This window comes from Rhineura floridana, chromosome 11 (assembly GCF_030035675.1).
Source record: "Rhineura floridana isolate rRhiFlo1 chromosome 11, rRhiFlo1.hap2, whole genome shotgun sequence".
NCBI lineage: Eukaryota > Metazoa > Chordata > Lepidosauria > Squamata > Rhineuridae > Rhineura > Rhineura floridana.
The window spans coordinates 53,467,534-53,487,482 of NC_084490.1; the positions used below are offsets into that span (position 1 = coordinate 53,467,534).

General features: G+C 45.0%; 1 protein-coding gene across 2 annotated transcripts in view; it reads right to left on the bottom strand.

Moving 5' to 3' along the window:
• Window positions 1-839: 839 nt before the first annotated feature.
• The window catches only part of DNAJC7 (DnaJ heat shock protein family (Hsp40) member C7), a 39,045-nt gene continuing 19,935 nt past the window's right edge, over window positions 840-19,949 (bottom strand). For both annotated transcript variants that reach the window (XM_061591045.1, XM_061591046.1), the window contains 9 exons: window positions 19,528-19,646; window positions 17,908-18,061; window positions 16,632-16,796; window positions 14,417-14,508; window positions 13,452-13,525; window positions 12,767-12,913; window positions 8,888-9,040; window positions 8,364-8,426; window positions 840-4,370 (listed from right to left, as the gene is read on the bottom strand). In XM_061591045.1, coding sequence (XP_061447029.1) covers window positions 4,333-4,370; window positions 8,364-8,426; window positions 8,888-9,040; window positions 12,767-12,913; window positions 13,452-13,525; window positions 14,417-14,508; window positions 16,632-16,796; window positions 17,908-18,061; window positions 19,528-19,646 — 1,005 coding nt within the window. In that variant the 3' untranslated portion in view covers window positions 840-4,332. The remainder of the gene's footprint in view (window positions 4,371-8,363; window positions 8,427-8,887; window positions 9,041-12,766; window positions 12,914-13,451; window positions 13,526-14,416; window positions 14,509-16,631; window positions 16,797-17,907; window positions 18,062-19,527; window positions 19,647-19,949) is intronic.

Genomic DNA, 19,949 nt, shown 5'->3' on the forward strand with positions numbered 1-19,949 from the left:
AACATATCCGTCACATTGTAACTTTATTTGTGCATAATACATGTACCAGATTAAGATGTCTCATACTGGTTTTCTAATGTTCACATTTCTGTTAATACATCGTCTTGAATGCAGTCAAATCCTTTTTTACTTATGAGGAAGTGGTGCATCTTAGTAGTTCTGACTGGTGTAACTTTTTAAAAATACCTTTAACTCTGATTCAGGGCTACATAAGAGGTTAAACTCATAGCAGCTGTAAAGTATACTGAAATAAATCTGTTATTAATATACAGAAATGTTTGCTGAGTTTATACTTAAACAAGGCTACTTGCTCTAACAATCACTAGGTGAACTTTCAGATTCCACATATTGAAGGGATCTTTGATGTCTACAACAGGAGCAGAGGGAACCATCACTGGGTGCATGAACTGGCAATGACTTACCCCCAGACATTTTCTCTTGGAATGAGCCGCATTGTGGAGAGCTCCCTGCATGTGGTATTCACATGTCAGAGAAGCTTCTCTGGAAAAAATGGTAACAATTGGTGTGATTTGGGTTTTCTGTCAGGAATCTTTACTGCCTTCTTTTTATTTGCATGAAATCTTTTCATGGTAAACCAGGTCTAACACAGTTGTGTGTGTAGCCCCTGAATGATCTGAAGACCAGGCCAAGCTCTCTCTTGAAGGTTAATGTTTTATGTCCTCCCTCTCCCTCAATTCTAGCAAAGGAAAAATTAGTCACAAACGTAACAACTTAAAATTGGCCACCACAGGCTTCTTGGGGAGATCTATTGTTACTCATTCAATCCAGCTCCATACAACCACACTCACACCAAACCTCAAGAAAACAGAAGTCACCAGTGAGATCTGGAGTGTTTATTTGTACATCATATACAGTTTATAATAAAGTTAATATCAATTGCATACGGTTTTTGCTTCAGTCTGGTTTGAAATTTTCTGCATATAAACACATCATGAATCCTGCCTAACAAATAGTCACCAATTTTTGTTCTCCTTTAATAATCTTCATTTTAGAAAGGTGAGGGGGTCAAGTGGGGATGAAGCCATCCTCAGGAGAGATGCAGAGGTGGGGTGCTGTTCTAAAAGAGATCATGCAACAAACATTTTACTAGATCTTTGCACTGAGGTAAATCAGAGTTTCTAGCTAAATGGCCTCACTCCAAAAGGCTTCAACACTGGTTTATCTGTCCTTCTCTCAGGTATTCCAAAAAGGATGCAGTGCATGCAAGGAAAGATGATCAGGCAGTGTACAAAGAAATAAAAGGGGGCAAGGTAACAGAACTGGAAAACACTGAGGCACTAGAATACTTTGCCCCTAGACTAATGGCTCACAAGTAAGGTGGAAACTGCCCTGGCGCTCTGCCTGAAAAAAGTCTCATTTTTCTCTCACCTCGTTTCCTTACTTAGGCTTGGTCTACATACGCAGCAGAATGCCGTAGCTGCTGCTGAGCCCATTTCAGATTGCAGGTTGGCATGCCATCTTTGAATGCTTATATATAAAAAAAGCTAGTACAGAAGGAGAAGAAGCTCAAGCCGAGGGAATTGTTCACATAAGAGAGCATTCAGAAATGCAATCCCCACCTGCAGTCAATCTTGATTCCACCACGTCATTCTGCTGCAGATGTACATGGCCAGGCCTCCCACAGGTGGGGAGGGAGAACCCATGGGCCCATCAGCAATACACCTTTCTTGTAGCTCTTAAATACAGCATCAATAATTCAAAAATGAAAGCCAATGACGAAGAGTTAAGTGCAAAGTTTAAAATGTCACATTAGGAGTGGAGATTTTAAAAAGCAGATCCTACAGTTTGGCTTGCTACTTTAACACAACAGAAGTCAAAATCTATGTGACTCCTTAGTGGAATAGAGGCAGACTTTCAGATAGAAACACATAGTAAAAAGACAAAACATTGCAGAAATAGTTGGGTGTTGAAATCGGCACTCACCAGCTTCCAGCTTTACAATCAACGGCAAGTTCCAGAAACTTCTTCGTGCCATAAGCTTTTGGATCACAAAGGATTTGAAATGCTTGGAGGCATGAAGAAAATGACTTCTTAAAATAGCTTTAATAAGATTCCCATCTGTAGAGCTGTCCAGAGGAGCTAGTCAGCCACCCACTGAAAATTTTTTAACGCTCTTGGAAGTCTAATTTTCAGTCTATATAGACAGAGGAATTTCAATCTGCCAAGGCATCTAAGAAGGAAAATGCTTCATAAGATGTTTCAGTCTTGCTTTTGCATGTGTATGATAGCAGCAGGCCATTGAAGATGACATTGTGCCTGTATAATTTCCTTCAGCATAAGGCAATTACGAAGAACGATTTTGTGGCTTCATATTTTTTACTGTCAGTTTTTGAACACAACTATATTTTGGGATTAATATTGGGAGAACATACACACAAGCCAAACACCACCTGATTTACTCCAGGATGTGTATACTCAGCTCATGAAACACATTCCATCAGTGAAATTTGCATGATGCAGGCCTAAATCAGAGAGAGATGACATTCCCTGATCCAGGTACCAATATGAAAGGATCTCCATTTAGCTGAGATCCCTAGATCTTTCTCTTCTTTTCTGATACTTTCTTCTTTAGTCTCTTCAGGCTAGCCCGCAACATTTGGGCTTCCCCTATATATTACACCTCCACAACCAGAGATTCTTCTCCCAATCTTCAGTGTGAGGATGGGGGGCGGGAACAAGGGGCCAAGATCAAATCTGCTGTTAACTCTTCCTTCATTTGCCAGGAGCAGCAGGTGAACTGCTTCAAAAGTAGAAGATGACTCCAAGGCCACATTCTGGACACCTCCTAAGACGATGCCTTATGATGGACCAGTAAATTAAAATGTCACTGATCAACATTCCAGAGGATGGTGAAAACTGCAAGCTACTGTAAAAATAGCTCACAAACTGGAGGGGGAGGGGACAAATGTCTCCTCATGATGGCTTGCTCCCATGGAGAAAAGGAGTGAGCCAATTGTGCAGCAAACAAGGAGGTGCTATGTAGGAAACAGTTACTTGGTGTGGCCAATATTCACATTAATAACTGCATGGATAACACGCACACAAAACAAGCCAGCCAGCAATTCCAGGGTGGCTGGTTGTTACTATTTCAACTGCAAATTGTCATCTTGTAGAACAACCATCAATTAGGTTCACAGCTCAGCTTTGAGCAAAATCTGAGATTCCACTACTACAAAGATGTATGCAGAATATTTTGAACTCTGCTCGTACCACAAAGATTTGTACTTGGAGATAGCAAGCACCTTTACAGCATGCTGTCACGGCTGCCCAGTAGAAATGGAAGTCCTTCCCTACCCCCCAAATGCTTGCTGATTTTTCAAGGTAGAAAATGTTGTCAGACAATTCTGAGAAATCCCTTCCCAACCAAAAATGCATTTTGAAAATCCCAACCATTTGTTAAAGAACAGGTTCCAACACTTAGGGTGGATTTGCACGTGCATATATAAACTGTGATTGTGACATCAAGTGATGGTTTGCATGTGTGAAAATGGCCACCGCAGATCCAACACCACACATGTGCAGATTTTTCTCAACACCTGACAATCACTTCAGGCACCATACACTTTTCAATAGAGTCAGCTTTACATGCTGAGCTAGGGGGTTATCAAACGACAAGCATCCATGTGTGAAATCAGCCCTTGCTATTTCCCTTGAAGTACTCAAGAAATTAGAAAACAAAGAAACTTTCCCCAAACAACAAGACTCTTTGGAGGTATTACAACAGGTTCTGAGAAGGGTGTGTGTGTCTCCTTATTCCAAAGATGAATCTCTGATAGCAATCATGTGAACGTCAGCATTTGCCTGGGTTTCTCAAGTGTGTGAGTATCTTTGTGTATACAGTTTACTGTGGCTACGGCCAGGATGATGGAACCAAAGCATGAAAACCCCTCATTAGGTTCCTCTTACTTACATAAATATGAAGGCATGTCTTGTTCAGCTGAACTTGAGAAAAGTCTCAGGCCTGTCTCAGAAGGTGAGGAATTCCCCCAGTTCAATCCCAGCAGCTTTGGGAGTCTGAAATTATTTATCATGGAGGAATCTTTTTTTATTTCTCTCTTTTTTTAATAAAGTTAACAATAAAACAAACAACAAAAAAGCATTCCTTTGCTGCCCCCTCCCCCTTCTCCAAGCGTTGGTTTTCTCGTTACACTCTAAAGCACGCACACAAAAACGGAGGTCTCCAACAGAGAAAACGCCACAGCCCTAAGAAACGGCGAGGTGTGATGAAGGGGGAACGTAACTCAAGGTTAAAAGAAGCAGGTCTGATAAAGTAGGTGGGTTTCAGTAGAGGAGACGGACCTCTTCTGCAGTTTAGCCAAATTGAAAAAAGAAATTCCCTGGTCCAGAAGCTGAAAGACACAGAGGCATAGATTTAGAATCAGCACCCCTTTTGGAGCAAAATCCCCCTCCCTCCCCAGTGATGCTCCGGACTTCAGGTACGTAAAGTGGATTAAAGCACTCTGTTGCCCTAGTGCAACAAACCTCCCTTTTAAAAAAGCCAGGAATGTTTGCAGTTTAGAAAGTGAAGGGGGAATGCATTGAGAAGATGAGCAAACATTTAATGGGAAGATGTATAAACACCCTCCACACAAATCAGGATGAATGCACACTGACATATAGCCACCTCATAAACAAATCAGAACAAATGCTCAATAAAGACTGGACATGGCCTAACCACTCCATACGCTTTGTGCAAGCAAATCAGGGAGAAGAAACAGGCATTTGGAGGAACCTTTAAAAGGCCACAGCAACAGGATGAATGCTGAGCTCAGTGAAAGGGTAGAAGCTGGAACTGAACTCCAGAGTGCATGCCCAAGGCATATGCGGGCCTGGAGCTCAATCCTTAGTATCCCTAAAAGGGACCCAGGACCCGGAGAGCTGGGGGTTTAACGGCCACTGCTGCAATAGGTGGGGTCAAAATTCAATCCCAAGAATTGAATTTAATTGATTTCTGATTTTCCTAGGGACCATGAGAGATAGGCTCAAGAGGCACTGCCAGAGTTGAAACCTATATTTATTTTTTTATTTATATCCCGCCCTTCCTCCCAGCAGGAGCCCAGGGCGGCAAACAGAAGCGCTAAAAGCACATCAAAACATCATAAAAACAGACCCTAAAATACACCAAACCAAAACAACTTTAAAAACATTTTTTAAAAAAAAGCTTTTAAAACATCTTTAAAAAAGGGTTAAAAACATATTGTTTTTTTTTTTTTTTAAAGTATTAAAAAGCAATTCCAACACAGACACAGACTGGGATAAGGTCTCAACTTAAAAGCCTTGTTGAAAGAGGAAAGTCTTCAAAAGGTGCCGAAAAGGTAACAGAGATGACACCTGCCTAACATTTAAGGGGAGGGAATTCCACAGGGTAGGTGCCACCACATGAAAGGTCCGTTTCCAAGTTGTGCGGAACGGACCTCCTGATAAGATGGTATCTGCAGGAGGCCCTCACCTGCAGAGCACAGTGATCGACTGGGTATATAAGGGGTAAGACGGTCTTTCAGGTATCCTGGTCCCAAGCTGTATAGGGCTTTGTACACCAAAACTAGAACCTTGAACTTGGCCCGGTAGCAAATGGGCAGCCAGTGCAATTCTTTCAGCAGCGGGGTGACATGTTGGCAATACCCTGCCCCAGTGAGCAGTCTCACCACCGCATTTTACACCAGCTGCAACTTCCAGACCAACCTCAAGGGCAGCCCTACATAGAGCATATTACAGTAATCCAACCTGGAGATTACCAGTGCATGGACAACAGTGGTCAGGCTATCCTGGTCCAGAAACGGCCGCAGCTGTCTTACCTGCCGAAGCTGGTAAAAGGCACTCCTAGCCATGGAGGTCACCTGGGCCTCTAGCGACAAAGATGGATCCAGGAGCACCCCCAGACTAGCGACCTGCTCTTTCAGAGGGAATACGACCCCATCCAAAGCAGGCAACTGACCAATTATCTGAACTCGGGAACCACCAACCCACAGTGCCACCATCTTGCTACGATTCAGGCTCAGTTTATTGGCCCTCATCCAGCTCACCATCGAGTCCAGGAAGTGTTCAAGGGCTTGCACAGTCTCTCCCGATTCAAATGTTACAGAGAAACAGAGTTGGATATGGTCAGTATATTGCTGACACCTCACCCCAAATCTCCTGATGACCGCTCCCAAGGGCTTCATATACACGTTAAACAGCATGGGGGACAAGATGGTACCCTGCGGCACCCCACAGAACAACTGCCAGGGGGCCAAAAGACACCCAATGCTATTCTCTGAGAGCGACCTTGGAAATAAGATTGGAATCACTGTAAAACAGTGCCTCCAATACCTATCTCACCAAGTCGGCTCAGAAGGATACCATGGTCAATGGTATCAAAAGCTGCCGAGAGATCAAGTAAGAATAACAGGGTCGCACTCCCCCTGTCCTTCTCCCCATAAAGGTCATCCATCAGGGCGACCAAGGCCAATTCAGTCCCATAACCAGACCTGAACCCAGACTGGGATGGGTCAAGATAATCTGTTTCATCCAAGAGTACTTGCAATTGTTGCACCACAACCCTCTCAATCACCTTCCCTAAAAAGGGGATATTTGCAACCAGTCGGTAGTTGTCACAAACCAATGGGTCCAGGGTGGGCTTTTTCAGGAGTAGCTGGATCACCGTCTCTTTCAAGGCGGCCGGAATCACTCTGTCCCACAATGATGCATTGACTACACCCTGGATCCACTCGCTCAGGCCCCCTCGGCAAGCTTTAATAAGCCAAGAAGGGCAAGGGTCAAGAGGACATGTTGCTGGCCGCATCATCGCAAGCACCTTGTCTACATCATCAGGCCGCTCCAATGCTGGAGAGGGCGCTTGGGGGCAACCGTGTCAAGAGCCCGACGCACCTCGCTGTTCCACAGCATGACAAGAGCTTCAACAGGGTCACTTGCTCTATCTACTGGGATCTCCCCAAGTCATTCAGGAATCCTGTGGATTCCGTTAGGCTCTGGGGGTGGACCATCTTAATCTGTCCATCACCCCTGCAGGGAAGGATCGGAGGCATAAATCTAAACTTCACCAAGACGTGATCTGAGCATGACAATGGGGTGACATCCACCCCACCCCCCATCCCCATCCGGAGCAAAAAACAAGTCGAGGGTGTGCCCTGCCCTATGTGTTGGGCCATTGGCAACTTGAGATAGCCCCATGGTCGTCATGGAGGCCATGAAGTCCCGAGCCGGAACACTAGAGGCAGCCTCAGCATGGACATTGAAATCACCCAGTACTATTGGTCTGGGCTCCTACAATACCACAGCCGAGACGGCCTCTGCCAGCTGTCAAAGAAGCTGCTGGGCAGCAGGGTGGACAGTACACCAGCAGCAACCCTAGTTTCCTGTCTCCTTGGCCCGACACCAGGCACAGGCCCTCACAGCCAGCTCCAAGACAGAGTGGTTTCTTAGTGACAGAGATGGAAGTTCTGTAGACCACAGCAACTCCTCCCCCCTGTCCCTGCAGCCTTCGCTGGTGTTGCACCGAGGATCCAGGTGGGCAAAGTTGGGTCAGATCAACTCCTCCAAGCTCATCCACCCACGTCTCAGTAACACACACCAAATCGGCACCTTCATCCACAATCAAATCATGGATGACAGTGGTCTGATTGTGTACCGATCTGACAACAACACACACAGGCCAGATGAGCAATGAGGAACCCATCCATGAGAGGAGTGGCAGCAAGGAACAAGGCGCAGATAGCCTTGCCCTCGTCTTCTATGGTAATTCACCACATCCCCATGGCTATATTTCCCTTTACCTGTGATCACTGAAATTGGGGTGGCATCACCCATGTTCCTCTGTACTAAGACTCCTCCTAAACACCTAATATGGACACAGGGCCCATCTACTCGTACAGACACTCCCTCTGTACAAATGTGGGACTCCCTTTCTTAAATGCAGCACTTCTCAGACTTTACTCCCCCCCCCCCCCGACCCCTTGAAAATTGCTGAGGGCCTTGGTGGAACACTCAACCATTTTTCTCTCTGTTGTAGCAATTGTAATGTGCTGTGCTGGATGGTGTGTGCTTTTTCATTGTATTGTATTGCTTTTTTATTTCATATATATTGTATTTTATTGTATTACAACTTGAATTCCACAGAATTCAGACTGTAATGCAATGCAATACTTTACAAGAAACAAAAGCAGCAATAAAAATGCAATTAAAAATCAAAATGAATATTTAATGCCATGGATGTACTGTCTGTCATCATCAACCACAAATATGCCATGGACCACCTGAATGAAGCTTGCGGACTACTGGTGGTTCGCAGACCACCGTTTGGGAGCCCCTGCTTTAATGGGTGGCATGAGTGATATCTCACTTACCTTCAAAGCTAAAACCCCCTGGCCCGCCAAAGAAAGCCTTGAAGATATTATTAGCATCGAAATCTAGGGGGGGGGGGGAAAGTAGAGATGGAAAAAGAAAGAAAAAAGACAAGAGCACATGAGAAAAAGTTCCTGATTAGCTTCTTGTTTCTCTAGTCCAATGGCATACATACACTCATGTTGAAAAAGGGTTCTGAAAGGCCGGGGGGGGGGGGAGGGGGAAGTGTCACAGTGTCGATCACTCCCTCTGTGCCTTGGTTCCTAAGAACCATAATCTCCTGTGTCCTTATGCCCCATTTCCAATGCTTTTGCTACAATTGCCAAATGTCATTCGAGCCAGAGTTACCCTGCTGAAGAAGCCAACAGGTCCTATGCTCAAACACAGAAATGACTGATTGCTTTGGAGAAACAAATGCTAAAACTACTATTGAGTAGTTTTGATACTATTCTCCCTTGCCTCCCATCACAAAGATGCACTTGTGGAAAAAGAAGCCACCAAGGTGAACCCAGTGCTCAGCACTCACCTCCCATATTCATGCCATCTTCCTCTAGATCCTGCCCACTGTCGTAACGGGCTTTCTTCTTTGGATCAGAGAGGATAGTGAAGGCTTCACCAACCTCTTTGAATTTCTTCTCTTCCTCTTTCTGGACTTCAGCACTTGCACCACTGTGCCGATCTGTCAGGGGTTGGGGGTCAGCGGGAGAGAAGAAAGGAAAAGGGAAAATCCCAGTTGGGGTGATAAAGAAGCCTATAGATCGTGGAAGCCTATAGACACAGGGCTGTGTGTATTCTGTGCTAAATATATATGAAATTCTCTGCCAAGGTAATCAATTCTGTACAAAGAGAAACCCAATTACTTGCCTTTTTTCAGGGCCAGCACCAGCCTGCCCCAGGCCCCGGCATTCCCCTTCTGCAATTCGCGGCAGGGCTGGTACTGTGGATCGCAGGGCAGGAGCTTCCAAGCCGCCAGCCATTCCCTTGCTCAACCGACCTTTCTGCTTTTGCAGCTGTGCGCGAAGGGTTGCCATTAATCGAGATGGCGGCCAAGGTTTCCCTAAGAGGCTGAAGCCTCTGCTGCCATCTTGGTTGATGGCAGGCATGTGTGCTACACGCGCACATTGCTGCCATCAACCAAGATGGCAGCAGAGGCTTCAGCCCCATAGGGAAACCTCAGCCGCCATCTTGGTTGATGGTAACCCTGTGTGCACAGTGCGCGCAGCCGCAAAAAACAGCACAGAGAAAGGTAGGTGGAACGGGGGAATGGTGGGTGGCTCGGAAGCTCCTGCCCTGTGATCTGCAGCAGCAATCCTGCTGCGGATTGCAGAAGGGGAGCACAGGGCCCCCGTAGCCCCAGGGGCCCTCAGCCAGGGCCCCACTTGGCCGGCCTTTGGAGGCATCCCTGCCTTTTATACATGATGCAACTGAAGCAAATTTGGATAATTTCTCATTTTGCACAATTTATTCTGCCATTTATGTACGTTGCATGACATATTCTGGTTCTGCCTGTTGAGTAGAGGGGCAAGGAGTCATTCAAGGCACTGAAGCCTGCAGGATTAAAACTACATGTTCGTATTGATATAATATAAGACAGATAAATCATGCTCTAAGTAAATATAGGTAGAAAAAGGGTTGATATAAGGGCTAACAAAAAAATCACAGCTAAAAGCAGTTAGAATTTACAAAATAAGCAGAGGTGATACTTGGCACATATTCAGAAGTAAATACGCTTAGGTCAGACCTTTAAAGAAAGAACTGATGAACACGGGAGACATAAGGTACTGTGTTGTCTGGAAGATGAAGCCACAAAAGGGCAAGAGGTTATCACCAGAGGAAGACAAACGTAGGGAACCAATGAGAAACGTCACTCCCAAAATCTGACGACAGAAAGTCTACAGCCTGGAGTAGAAGGTGGAGGGATGGAGGAAGAGCTGGACCCAGACCAGGACACTTGAGACCCAGATGGAGGCCACCTATGCTAACAAGCTAAGGGGTCATTATGTCTAAGAACCAATATCTTTGTGTCTGTTACCTACTCTTCTATGTGTTGTAAGTGCAGCTTAAGAAAACCAAAAATTATTTTAACTTGTCTGATCTGTCACTGCCTGATTCAGTTGGTGGGTGGACTCCACACAGGGCAGTAGGGTCCCTGCAAAAGGATGCTGGGGCCACTGTAGTCAGCAGGGGAGACAGGGTTCTCCACACACACACCACAGACACCCCAAGAGCTTTTTCATAGTGGCACCAGGACTCAGGAATGCCCTCTCCATAGGAAATCAACTTGGCTCAATTCCTGCTTGCCTTTCAAGCAAATTGTGAAGACCGGGTTGTCTATGAAGACCCTGGGGCAGCTGTAAATTGATTCTATGCTATTACTTGTCACTTCTAATGTGATGTTTATTCTTTCTGTTACTAGGTTTCTTTTTTATGCTTTTCTTGTTTGTAAGATGCCTCAGGAGCTTCCAAGGACTAAAAGGTGGAGTAAGAAGTACAGCAAAGAAAAATAAATACCTCCCCCCACCCCTTGGTTGATTCTTTCATGTAACTTCAGTCATCCTGACATTTGGTTTGATGAGTTGCTCAGAGGGAAACACAGTAGTAGTTTGGAATTAAAACATTCAGCGTTTCTTGCAGCTTGTCACAAACTAGCTTGGGAGATGAAACACCCTCCCTTGAAACAAAATCACTGCTGTGCTCTTGCCTCCCTGTCACTCGTGCTCTTCTGTTTCTGACTAGAATACAGGCCTACAGTTAGGAGAATGTGAAGATTTTGTTCTAACTTAAAACCCATTTTTGGAAGTGGCCAGAGTTCTTCCGTGGAAAAGTTGCAATAATGCCCTGTGGTCATGAGGTTTTCCTCTACTTTTTCTCCATCTGGGCCTTCCTCTGTCTGGCCCCCTTCCTTCTCTTGTCCTGCCCAAGTTCTGGCCTTGTAAGATGGTACGGTGGGGATCTTCTTTGGAAATCATGTGTAAGGCACCATCAAAGACGAGCCATATAGCTATATTCCCCTTGCTGGTTCCAGATTGCACCCCCCCCGACAGACTTGTTTGACCTGGGAACTCATTCTGCCTGAGTGTATATCCAAATCCTCGTAAGAGATCCAACTCTCCCTTCAAGCACACCTTCCTTCTGCCTCCAGCTTTTGCTGCTATATCTCTCCTTCCTCAACAGCTCGTCGCCATTGCTACAACACAGAGGGGTTTTGTCTTGCCATCCATATCACCCAAGCCAGCCCATCAATATGAAATGAACCTCCACTGTCTGTACATTAACAGGGGCACCTATTTATTTATTACATTTATACCCCGCCCTTCCTCCCACCTACTGGAGTTTCCTTCTCCCTGGATTTTTTTTAAATATAATTCCTTATATTTCTATTCTGCCTTTTCTCCAAGGAGCTTAAAAGGTGCTGTGTAGTATTGGTGCTTCATCCTCAAGGGAACTCTTATGGCTGAACAGGTCCAACACTCTAACTACAGCGGGCTTTGCAATTTGTGCCCTCGACTGGCAAGGGATTTTGCTTCAATCTGCAACTAAACCAGCACATTGTCCTACACAGTTGAGCGTCATGCGTGTGCTACAGGAACACAGAAAAAACATAAGACTGTTGTACTGGATGTAGAATGAAGCCCAGTGAACATCACTGCATTCACTTTAAGGAAGAACAAGTTGTGAAAATATTGGTTTTATACAGTGTTGTGTGTACACAGTGTTAAGTATATTGTATAGGATGACAATGGGAACAGTTACTTCATCCTAATGTGTATATTGTACTTTTGTGTTATAGGATCCTAGAAGAGCTGTCAAGCCTGAAATACACCAGGCCATTTTCTTTATAAAAACAAAAACCAGACACCCCATTTCTGCTTCAGTACTTTTGGCTATTCCTTTTCAGCCAAGAGCCCTTGTCTTTAGAGACACAGGAAACATAGTGGCCTGGGGAAAGAAGGTGCTGCTGTGTTCTTGCCTTATGTCATGCAAGAGAGGGGACTTCCTGGTCATTTAGGATGTCCTCCTGATCCTTACTAAAAATGAAGAGGTACAAGCTCCTACTGCAATGGGCAGACACCCTCCTTACAAAGGCACAAGACAGTCCAGCTAATACTGCCTCCTGGTATCCCACCCTCCTCTTTGTCCAGTCAAACGTAGCTTAGAGATGAGAATCTGCTTTCTGGGCAATTGCAATGCTTCTAGTATTCCTCGCCACCTGTCAGCTATATCTGTACCAGGCAATCCAAAGCATCCCCCCCCCCCTTAGGATGTCATCACTGCCCAACTATTAGCCAAACACAGAATGGTGTAAGCATCCAATGTGGAAACTTAATTTTTCAAAGCACACTTCAGCTCCTTCGTAGCACATTAGTTCCTACATTTTGGGAATCTTAATTGTGGGCCGCTGTACCTGGGTGATGCATCAGGGCTCGCTTCCGATACGCCTTTTTGATCTCATCTTCAGAGGCATTCTTGTCCACACCAAGAATCTTGTAATAGTCTTTCCTCTTGCTTTTCTTCAGTTCCAACTGTGCATTCTTAAGGAGCTGCTTGTGTTCTAAAATATAGCAGAGGGGACAAGTATCAAAAAGCAGCTTTAACTGCAAGAGAAAGAAAAACATATAATGCCAAAAAAAACCCCACAAACATCCCCCTCCTCCCACAACGCCAGATTTATAAACGGAGATTCCATGCAAGTGATGTTGTGCTCTTGATATAATTTCCTTTACAAATCATAACACATACAGTTGAAGAAGTCATAGTCAGATGTAACTCAGGAAAACTGGGGATGAAATTGTGTGTGCACACATACCAGGGAGCGTGTATTAGGAATCCACACATGCCTACTAGTGTTAAGAAGGAAGAGTGAGAGTTAAATTAAATAACAATACCTTGACCTAGTAGGAGACCCTCCGAGACCCATTCAAACAAAGCAGTTCACAGTTTATCGGATGTCTCCACCAGATTAGGAAGGCATTAGGTTTGCATTTTGGGCCTGTAGTTTGCATTTTGTACCACCAAGATTGAGCAAGAGAGACATGGTGAAGAATGCTAAAATTTGAAGATCTTCTGGAAATGGCATGCTCCATGTTTACCTTTTGTTTTCTCTGTCTGGTAAACCTTTTCATAATCCCTCACGGCATCTTCATATTGCTCTGTGTCCATGTAACTAAGCAAGGGAAGCACAGTTTAAAAAAAGGCCCAAATGATATCAAAAAGCAATGCAAGCTTATGAAGGCGGCAAAGGAGTCACTAACCAACCTGAGCTCAGGGGTGGGGAAATGATTCCTTCCCAGCCCCATATTCAGAGCTGCCAAGCCATGCTGGAGAAAGTGTAGAAAAGGCATCTCCTGCCGTCCTTGGTATACATCAAGCTTGACATGACTAGGAACGGGTGGGGGGAAACTGGACCAATAAAGCCAATGTGGTATAAGGGATACAAGTGCTTGACAAGGACCCGGAGCCCCCCCTCCCAGTTCACTAAGCCATGAACTTCACAGATTGCCCTGTTGTTATTTTCCAGCCTCAGCTACCTCACAGGGTTGGGGTGAGGATACAAATGGGAAGGCAGAGGAGCAAGTTTTTTTGGCCCCAAGTTTTTTTGGAGGAAGCAGCAGGATAAAATAAATAAAAACAAGCTGAACTTAAAAGAGAGCAAGCATGCTCATGCAAGTCAAAAAACAGAAAGAGGAAAGCAGCTGGTCTTTAGAAATTTTCCCATGTTCCTAGTCATATCAATTTACCTAACCCAACCAACCAACCTGGGTATCAATTATGTTATCAAGGCACTGGAAACCAAAAGTATGCTGCTTCCCCATTACCTCTTATGAACATACACGTCTGCCTTACACCAACACAACATCGCCAGTCCATCTTGCCCAACGCTATCCACCCTGACCAGCAGCAGTTCACCATGGTTTCAGGCAGAGATGCTTTCCAGCCTCATTTCCCTTGATCTTTTTAATTGGAGACGCCAGGAATGGGAACGGGAACTAGGCATGTGCTCCACCACAGACTTCTAGTCCCTCACCCGGTATTTAATCTACACACACGCACTCACCACTGTGCTCTCCTCAGGTAGGCTTTGATGTATGTATCGTCCAGTTTGATGGCACTCGTGCAGTCTTCTATCGCTTCATCTAGCTTCCTAAGCTGCAAGGTGAGGAAACAGACCCCCTTTGCATTATTTTTTGTTTCAACTTCTAAGAGCGGAAGGCAAACTGTTCGGCGATGCTGATGTGCCATTTCTTTTTCCAGGCCACGAAATATGAACATCTAACCACTTTTATTGCCTCTCTATTCCTTATATGCTGCATGTTAATGTCACTTTACAAAAGTCAATCCCTCTCCTCAAAAAACAAACAAGGGATAACAAAATGAAAATACACACCATGATATGATCATGTTAAAGAGCCCAGAAACATTAGGGTGCTTGACAGATAGGAGAACAAGTACTGAAAGGGGAGATGAAGAGTAGAATGAAACAAAGGGCCCAAAATCCACAAGAGTTCAATGGTCCTGGGGGAAAAGCAGTGGCAAAAGGTGACAGGCAACCAGCTACTTAACTGACCACAGGGTGAGGAGCCAAGATGGCGATGGAGTAAGAGCTTGCCTTAGAGTGTTTTTGCTCTTCTGAAGCCCTCAAATTCTTAAAAATCCCATTGCTGTTTATATGCGAGTCTTTGGCAGTTTCTTTGTGTTAAACATTTAGCCCTTCAAAGAGGGGTAACATAGATACGAGGCTAGTTCTCTTCAGGAACCTCGGAGTATTGGAGTATTCAGAAATCTCAAGATGGTATGAATTACCTTCCCCCCTTATAATATCTACTATGGGAAATAAAAAATGTGATCACATTAGTTGCAGGCTCCACCTATGACAAAATTCGCAGTTACTTAACCCATTTCAAAAGGAATAATCTTCACGAGTTAGCCTCCATACAAAATTCCAGCAATCCAGATTACACAACTCGTTTGTAGGAATATTTTTCAACAAATGACCATCCTGCAAATCCCTAGCGCTGGGAAAAGCAAACCATTCCATTGAAAACACTTCCTCAACTCACTTAAGATATATTCAGTTCAGCGAGCTGAAAGGTTTTCTTAGGTCCCCGAGAGCCACAGCATGTAGCTTCCTCAAGAAACAAAGGCAGCCAATTTGTCATTTGTCTCATGGTTCACATTTCACTTTTTGGTTCTTGTGGAATAACCCTCTTCCTGGTTTTGTTTAAATCTCTTTTCCCAAAAATCTGTCAATCTTCAGTTTTAAACCACACAACATTAACAAGTTATGCAACTACTTTACTTTAAAAGTACTTTAAAAGTTTAAAGTATTGATCTCAACAGCAGAGCAGATGCATTATTTTTAACGCACACACCCAATTCTGTCATCAGAAACTGATGATGTCTGAGCCAATCCTAGCTGCCTGTAGTGGGGTAGGGATGGCGACAGCACAGAGAGGACGGTGACATTATTTGTTGCCAGTTTATTGGAATGGTTAAGCCCCTTGAGCATATGCTAAAATGGCTCCTTTTTAATTATATTGGTTTATCCTTTCGGTGTTTGCCACCGTGGGCTCCTTTGGGAGGAAGGGCGGGATAGACATTTTTAACTAACATAGACCCAGAGGCAGAGAAGAAGTGTGGATGGAATGAGCGCAAGCTGTAGAAAGAATGTTAGTTGGTAGGCCTTGCAAGCTTTCTTCACTCCCCCCCCCCCAAGTTGCTTTCCAACAAAACGAGGCCAGGTTATCTCAGTATCCCATCTGCAGAACAAGGATGACAATGACACTGCCCAGTTTACAATGCTGGTGCAAGGACTACTGAGATAATTTATGGGAAGCACTTAGAATATTCAAAGAGGTACATAAAATTTGAAAGTACTATAAATGAGTCATGATTATTATTCCTACAGATAAGCATTCTCTGAAGACAAAATATGTGTGCTATTTATATTTGGGCCTCTCTATGTTAGGATCAACGATGGAGAACTTTGCGCTTTCAGGGCTCTAGACCTCACCAGCCCTTTGCTAGCTGGGGGCACTCCTAGGTTTTCCTGGAGCTCCCTAAGAGGACTCTTTCCAATGTGATCCTCATGGCATTTAGAAGTGAGCTAGATTTTCTAAGATACAGGCTCTTCAGCCCTTTCCCCATTACACAGAGACGGGTGGGGAGAACTGAGACATTTTTCCTCCTAGCAAAATTGCATGGGGAGAAAGCTTAAGAGATATCTGGTGAAAAGAAAACACACACATCCTAACTAGATTAAGTATCCTTACCTTTGCATTAACTGTCCCGCGGTTGCAGTAGAGTTTGGCATTTGTTTTCCTGTTATTTGGGTCTATTGCAAGGGCCTCTGTATAAAGGTCGAAGGCTAGCTTGTAATTCCCTTCCTTGAAGGCCTTGTTTCCATCGTCCTTCTTTGCTTTCAACGCTTTGGCATTCTAGAAGAGAAGATAATCCACACAACATTTAAGAATTTAAGCAGTAAAAACCAACCAACCAACTAGGACTATGGTCTAACTAAAGAAATCTTAGTTGCCTAACTACATAAATTTGCATATGAGACATAGTCCTGGACTCCTTGTACCCTGTTTCAGGGTTTGCCTGATTTGGGGGTGGGAGTTTCAGGGAAATCCTGAAAGGAGCCCAGAGTTGACAGGGCAAAGCAATTCATACTGTTTGGGGAAAGGGAGAATCGGATCTTACCATCGTTGCAATGTAACTTCTTTTCTCAGCCCTTTCTTTCCCTTTCTGCACTTCAAAAGCCACCAGCTCTGTCAGTGGCTTCAGTGGTGTGGCAACAGGGGTGGAGCTCTGGCCAATACCAGAGTGACCTGGGAATGATGCTAGCCTGTTCAGTCATTCCAAGGGGCACTCTGGGAAAGGATGGTGATGATGGTCAGAGCTCCACTCTGGCAGCTTTTAAACATGCCTCTGCCTATGTTGTGCCCTCCAGATGTTTTGGACTACAACTCTCATCGGCCCCAGCCAGCACAGACATGCTGATGGGAGTTGGTGCCTCCTTGAGGTTTTGGACAAGTTGGCAAAGGCTGTTTTAAGCTGTAAAAAAAGAAGAGAAGAATCCTTGCTCCCACCATGGTAAGTGCCCTGACCCCCACCCCAAACTATTTCTAGGGTTAATCACAGTCCCTGCCCCCAATCTGCCACTGAGCTGAGCAGGCTGTTTCGGTTCTGGCCTAATGAGAACACAATTCCAGAGAAGGATTAAGGGAGCATACTCTGCTTTTAGACGATGCACATGGGTCACAGAAGGCACTGACCTAAACAAGGGCATCTCTCTCACACGTACACTGCCTTGATTAGGACTATCGTAAGCCATTTCTAGATACCTCAGAAAGGGGCATGCTTCCTCTCTAGAAAGGAAGTAGAAACATTTATATTTACCCTCACACATGACCCTTGCTCCTGAATACCACCTATGCAGTGCCGTCTGCCACAGTTCACGTAGATGAAGGCCATCCCTCCCCCCCAATGTTGTCTGCAGGCCTGTCAGCACCAGAACCCTGCCTAGCTGCTTCCTTTCATACTTACACGACAGGCGAGACAGGCCTTGTCATGGTCAGGAGCCATTTTGAGTGCCTGGATGAAGAACTGCACAGCCTTCTCGATGCAGTCTTCATAGTAAAGGCAAAGCCCTCGGACATAGAGGGCATCAGCATTTGTGGAGTCTATTCGCAAGATGTCACTGGGCACAGAGCAAAGAGACAAAAGGCAGAATCACAGAACTGTTGGTCACCAAAGCAGAGCATCCCTACCCCACAGCAGAGGAACCAACATTCATAAGGCATTCCTGGGAGACAAGGGGCTTGTAGCCAAAGACATGGCTAGATTTTTCAAAGCCATTTGCAATACTTCACGCCTGCAGCTCCTGGCCACTCTGCCTCCCAATTTTCTCCTCCTCTCAGATCCCTGCCAGCAGCTTTTTCTTCCCCTTATTCCTCTGGACCACTCCACAACCAAGCCCCAACTATCATTTCCTGTTCCCAATTTCTGTTTCCTAATTTTAAGGTTCACAGCTTGCCCTTGTGGAGAAACTCAGTCCAAGAAACTCAGTCAACAGCAGCTAGAAATTCTTCTGTCTGCTCTGCCCCAGTCCCTCCTACATTCAAGGCCATTCTGTTAATCGATGGCAGAGGCTCTGACACCACCAAATCTTCCAGCGAAGAAAGACATTGGCAGGGTTATTTTGACTTGCCTCCCAAAGGGAAAAAAATCCCTCCACCCTCAAAATCCATATTTTGTGAGTTCCTGAAAGCAGAACGGCTTATTCAACCACTTATCCAAACAGGAATGTTATTGGAGAAAAAGCATCAGCAAAATCTGCTCACCTATGCAGCTGCAAACTAAATCAGTCTACAAAGGACTAGGGATGGACAGATGTACCAATTGAAGACTGACCAGTCTGTTCTGCATGGGGATGGAACTAAGTCCACCCGGTCCCAGCTCTGTGTAGATTTTTAAGGGAAAATCCTTAAAAATCTGTGCGGAGACACTGGTTAAAAAAACACTTATGAGGCGATCAGAGGGTTGCAGCACTCACTCTGTTCTTGTAAAAGCTGTTTATTGCCTTTTAAAGAGTTCAAATACAGGTCATCCAGCTGCCCACACCCTGGAGCAGCTAGCGTGCTCCTTGTACTGCACACTTTTAATACAATAATAGCCAGTCCCTCCCCCCCCGCCCGAGTGATGGGGACTTGATGATGTTCTGTCCTTTTCAGGGGTAAGTGTACTGAAAAAAACATGGCAGCATGTGTACAATATCCCTCTGAGAGCGAGAGAACATCATTAAGTCCTGTTGCTCCCAGGGAGACTCAATGTATTGTATTTAAAGTGTGTGGCAGCAAGAAGCTCTGCACATTAGCTGATCCAGGCAGTGGGCAGTTGGATTACCTGTTTTTGAATTCTTAAAAAGGCAATGAACAGCCTTTTCAAAAACAAAGGCAGTGCTGCAACCCTCAAACCACCTCATAAAGGGATCTATGGAACTCTAGATTTGGCAGTGGACCCATTATCTGATCTGGGTCATGTTGTGTCCAGATCAAATTAGGCATGTTCACTTTGGAATCCAAGTTTGACAGATCCCTCCCCCATCCCCTCATAGCACGGGGACTTTCCCTACCAAGCCTGTGCTCTAGCTGTTGCAGTTCCTACCTGGCAACAGACTGTGCTTCGGGATAGCGACCCAGCAACGCTAAGCATTCTGCTTTGAGGATTTTGAACCGGTGGCAAGCGGGGGCAAATTCCAGTGCACGATCCATGCAAAAGACTACCTGGAGGAGGGGGGAAAAGGCTAGTGAGCATGGGGAAGACCAGGAGCTGAACATAAGCGGCAGTTCCATGCCTGCCAATGAGATCAAAGAACTTGAATAACTTAGAACCACCACCCATGGACCTGACCGCTGAGGCTTCTGTCAGGACAGGTAAAAAAGAAGTACTTCTTCACGCATCACACAATTTATTCATAGAATTCAATGCCACAAGATGTGGTGATGGCCACTGGGTTAGGTGGCTTTAAAAAGAGATTCAATAAATACATGAATTATAAAGGCTATTTACCATGACAGGTAATGGAG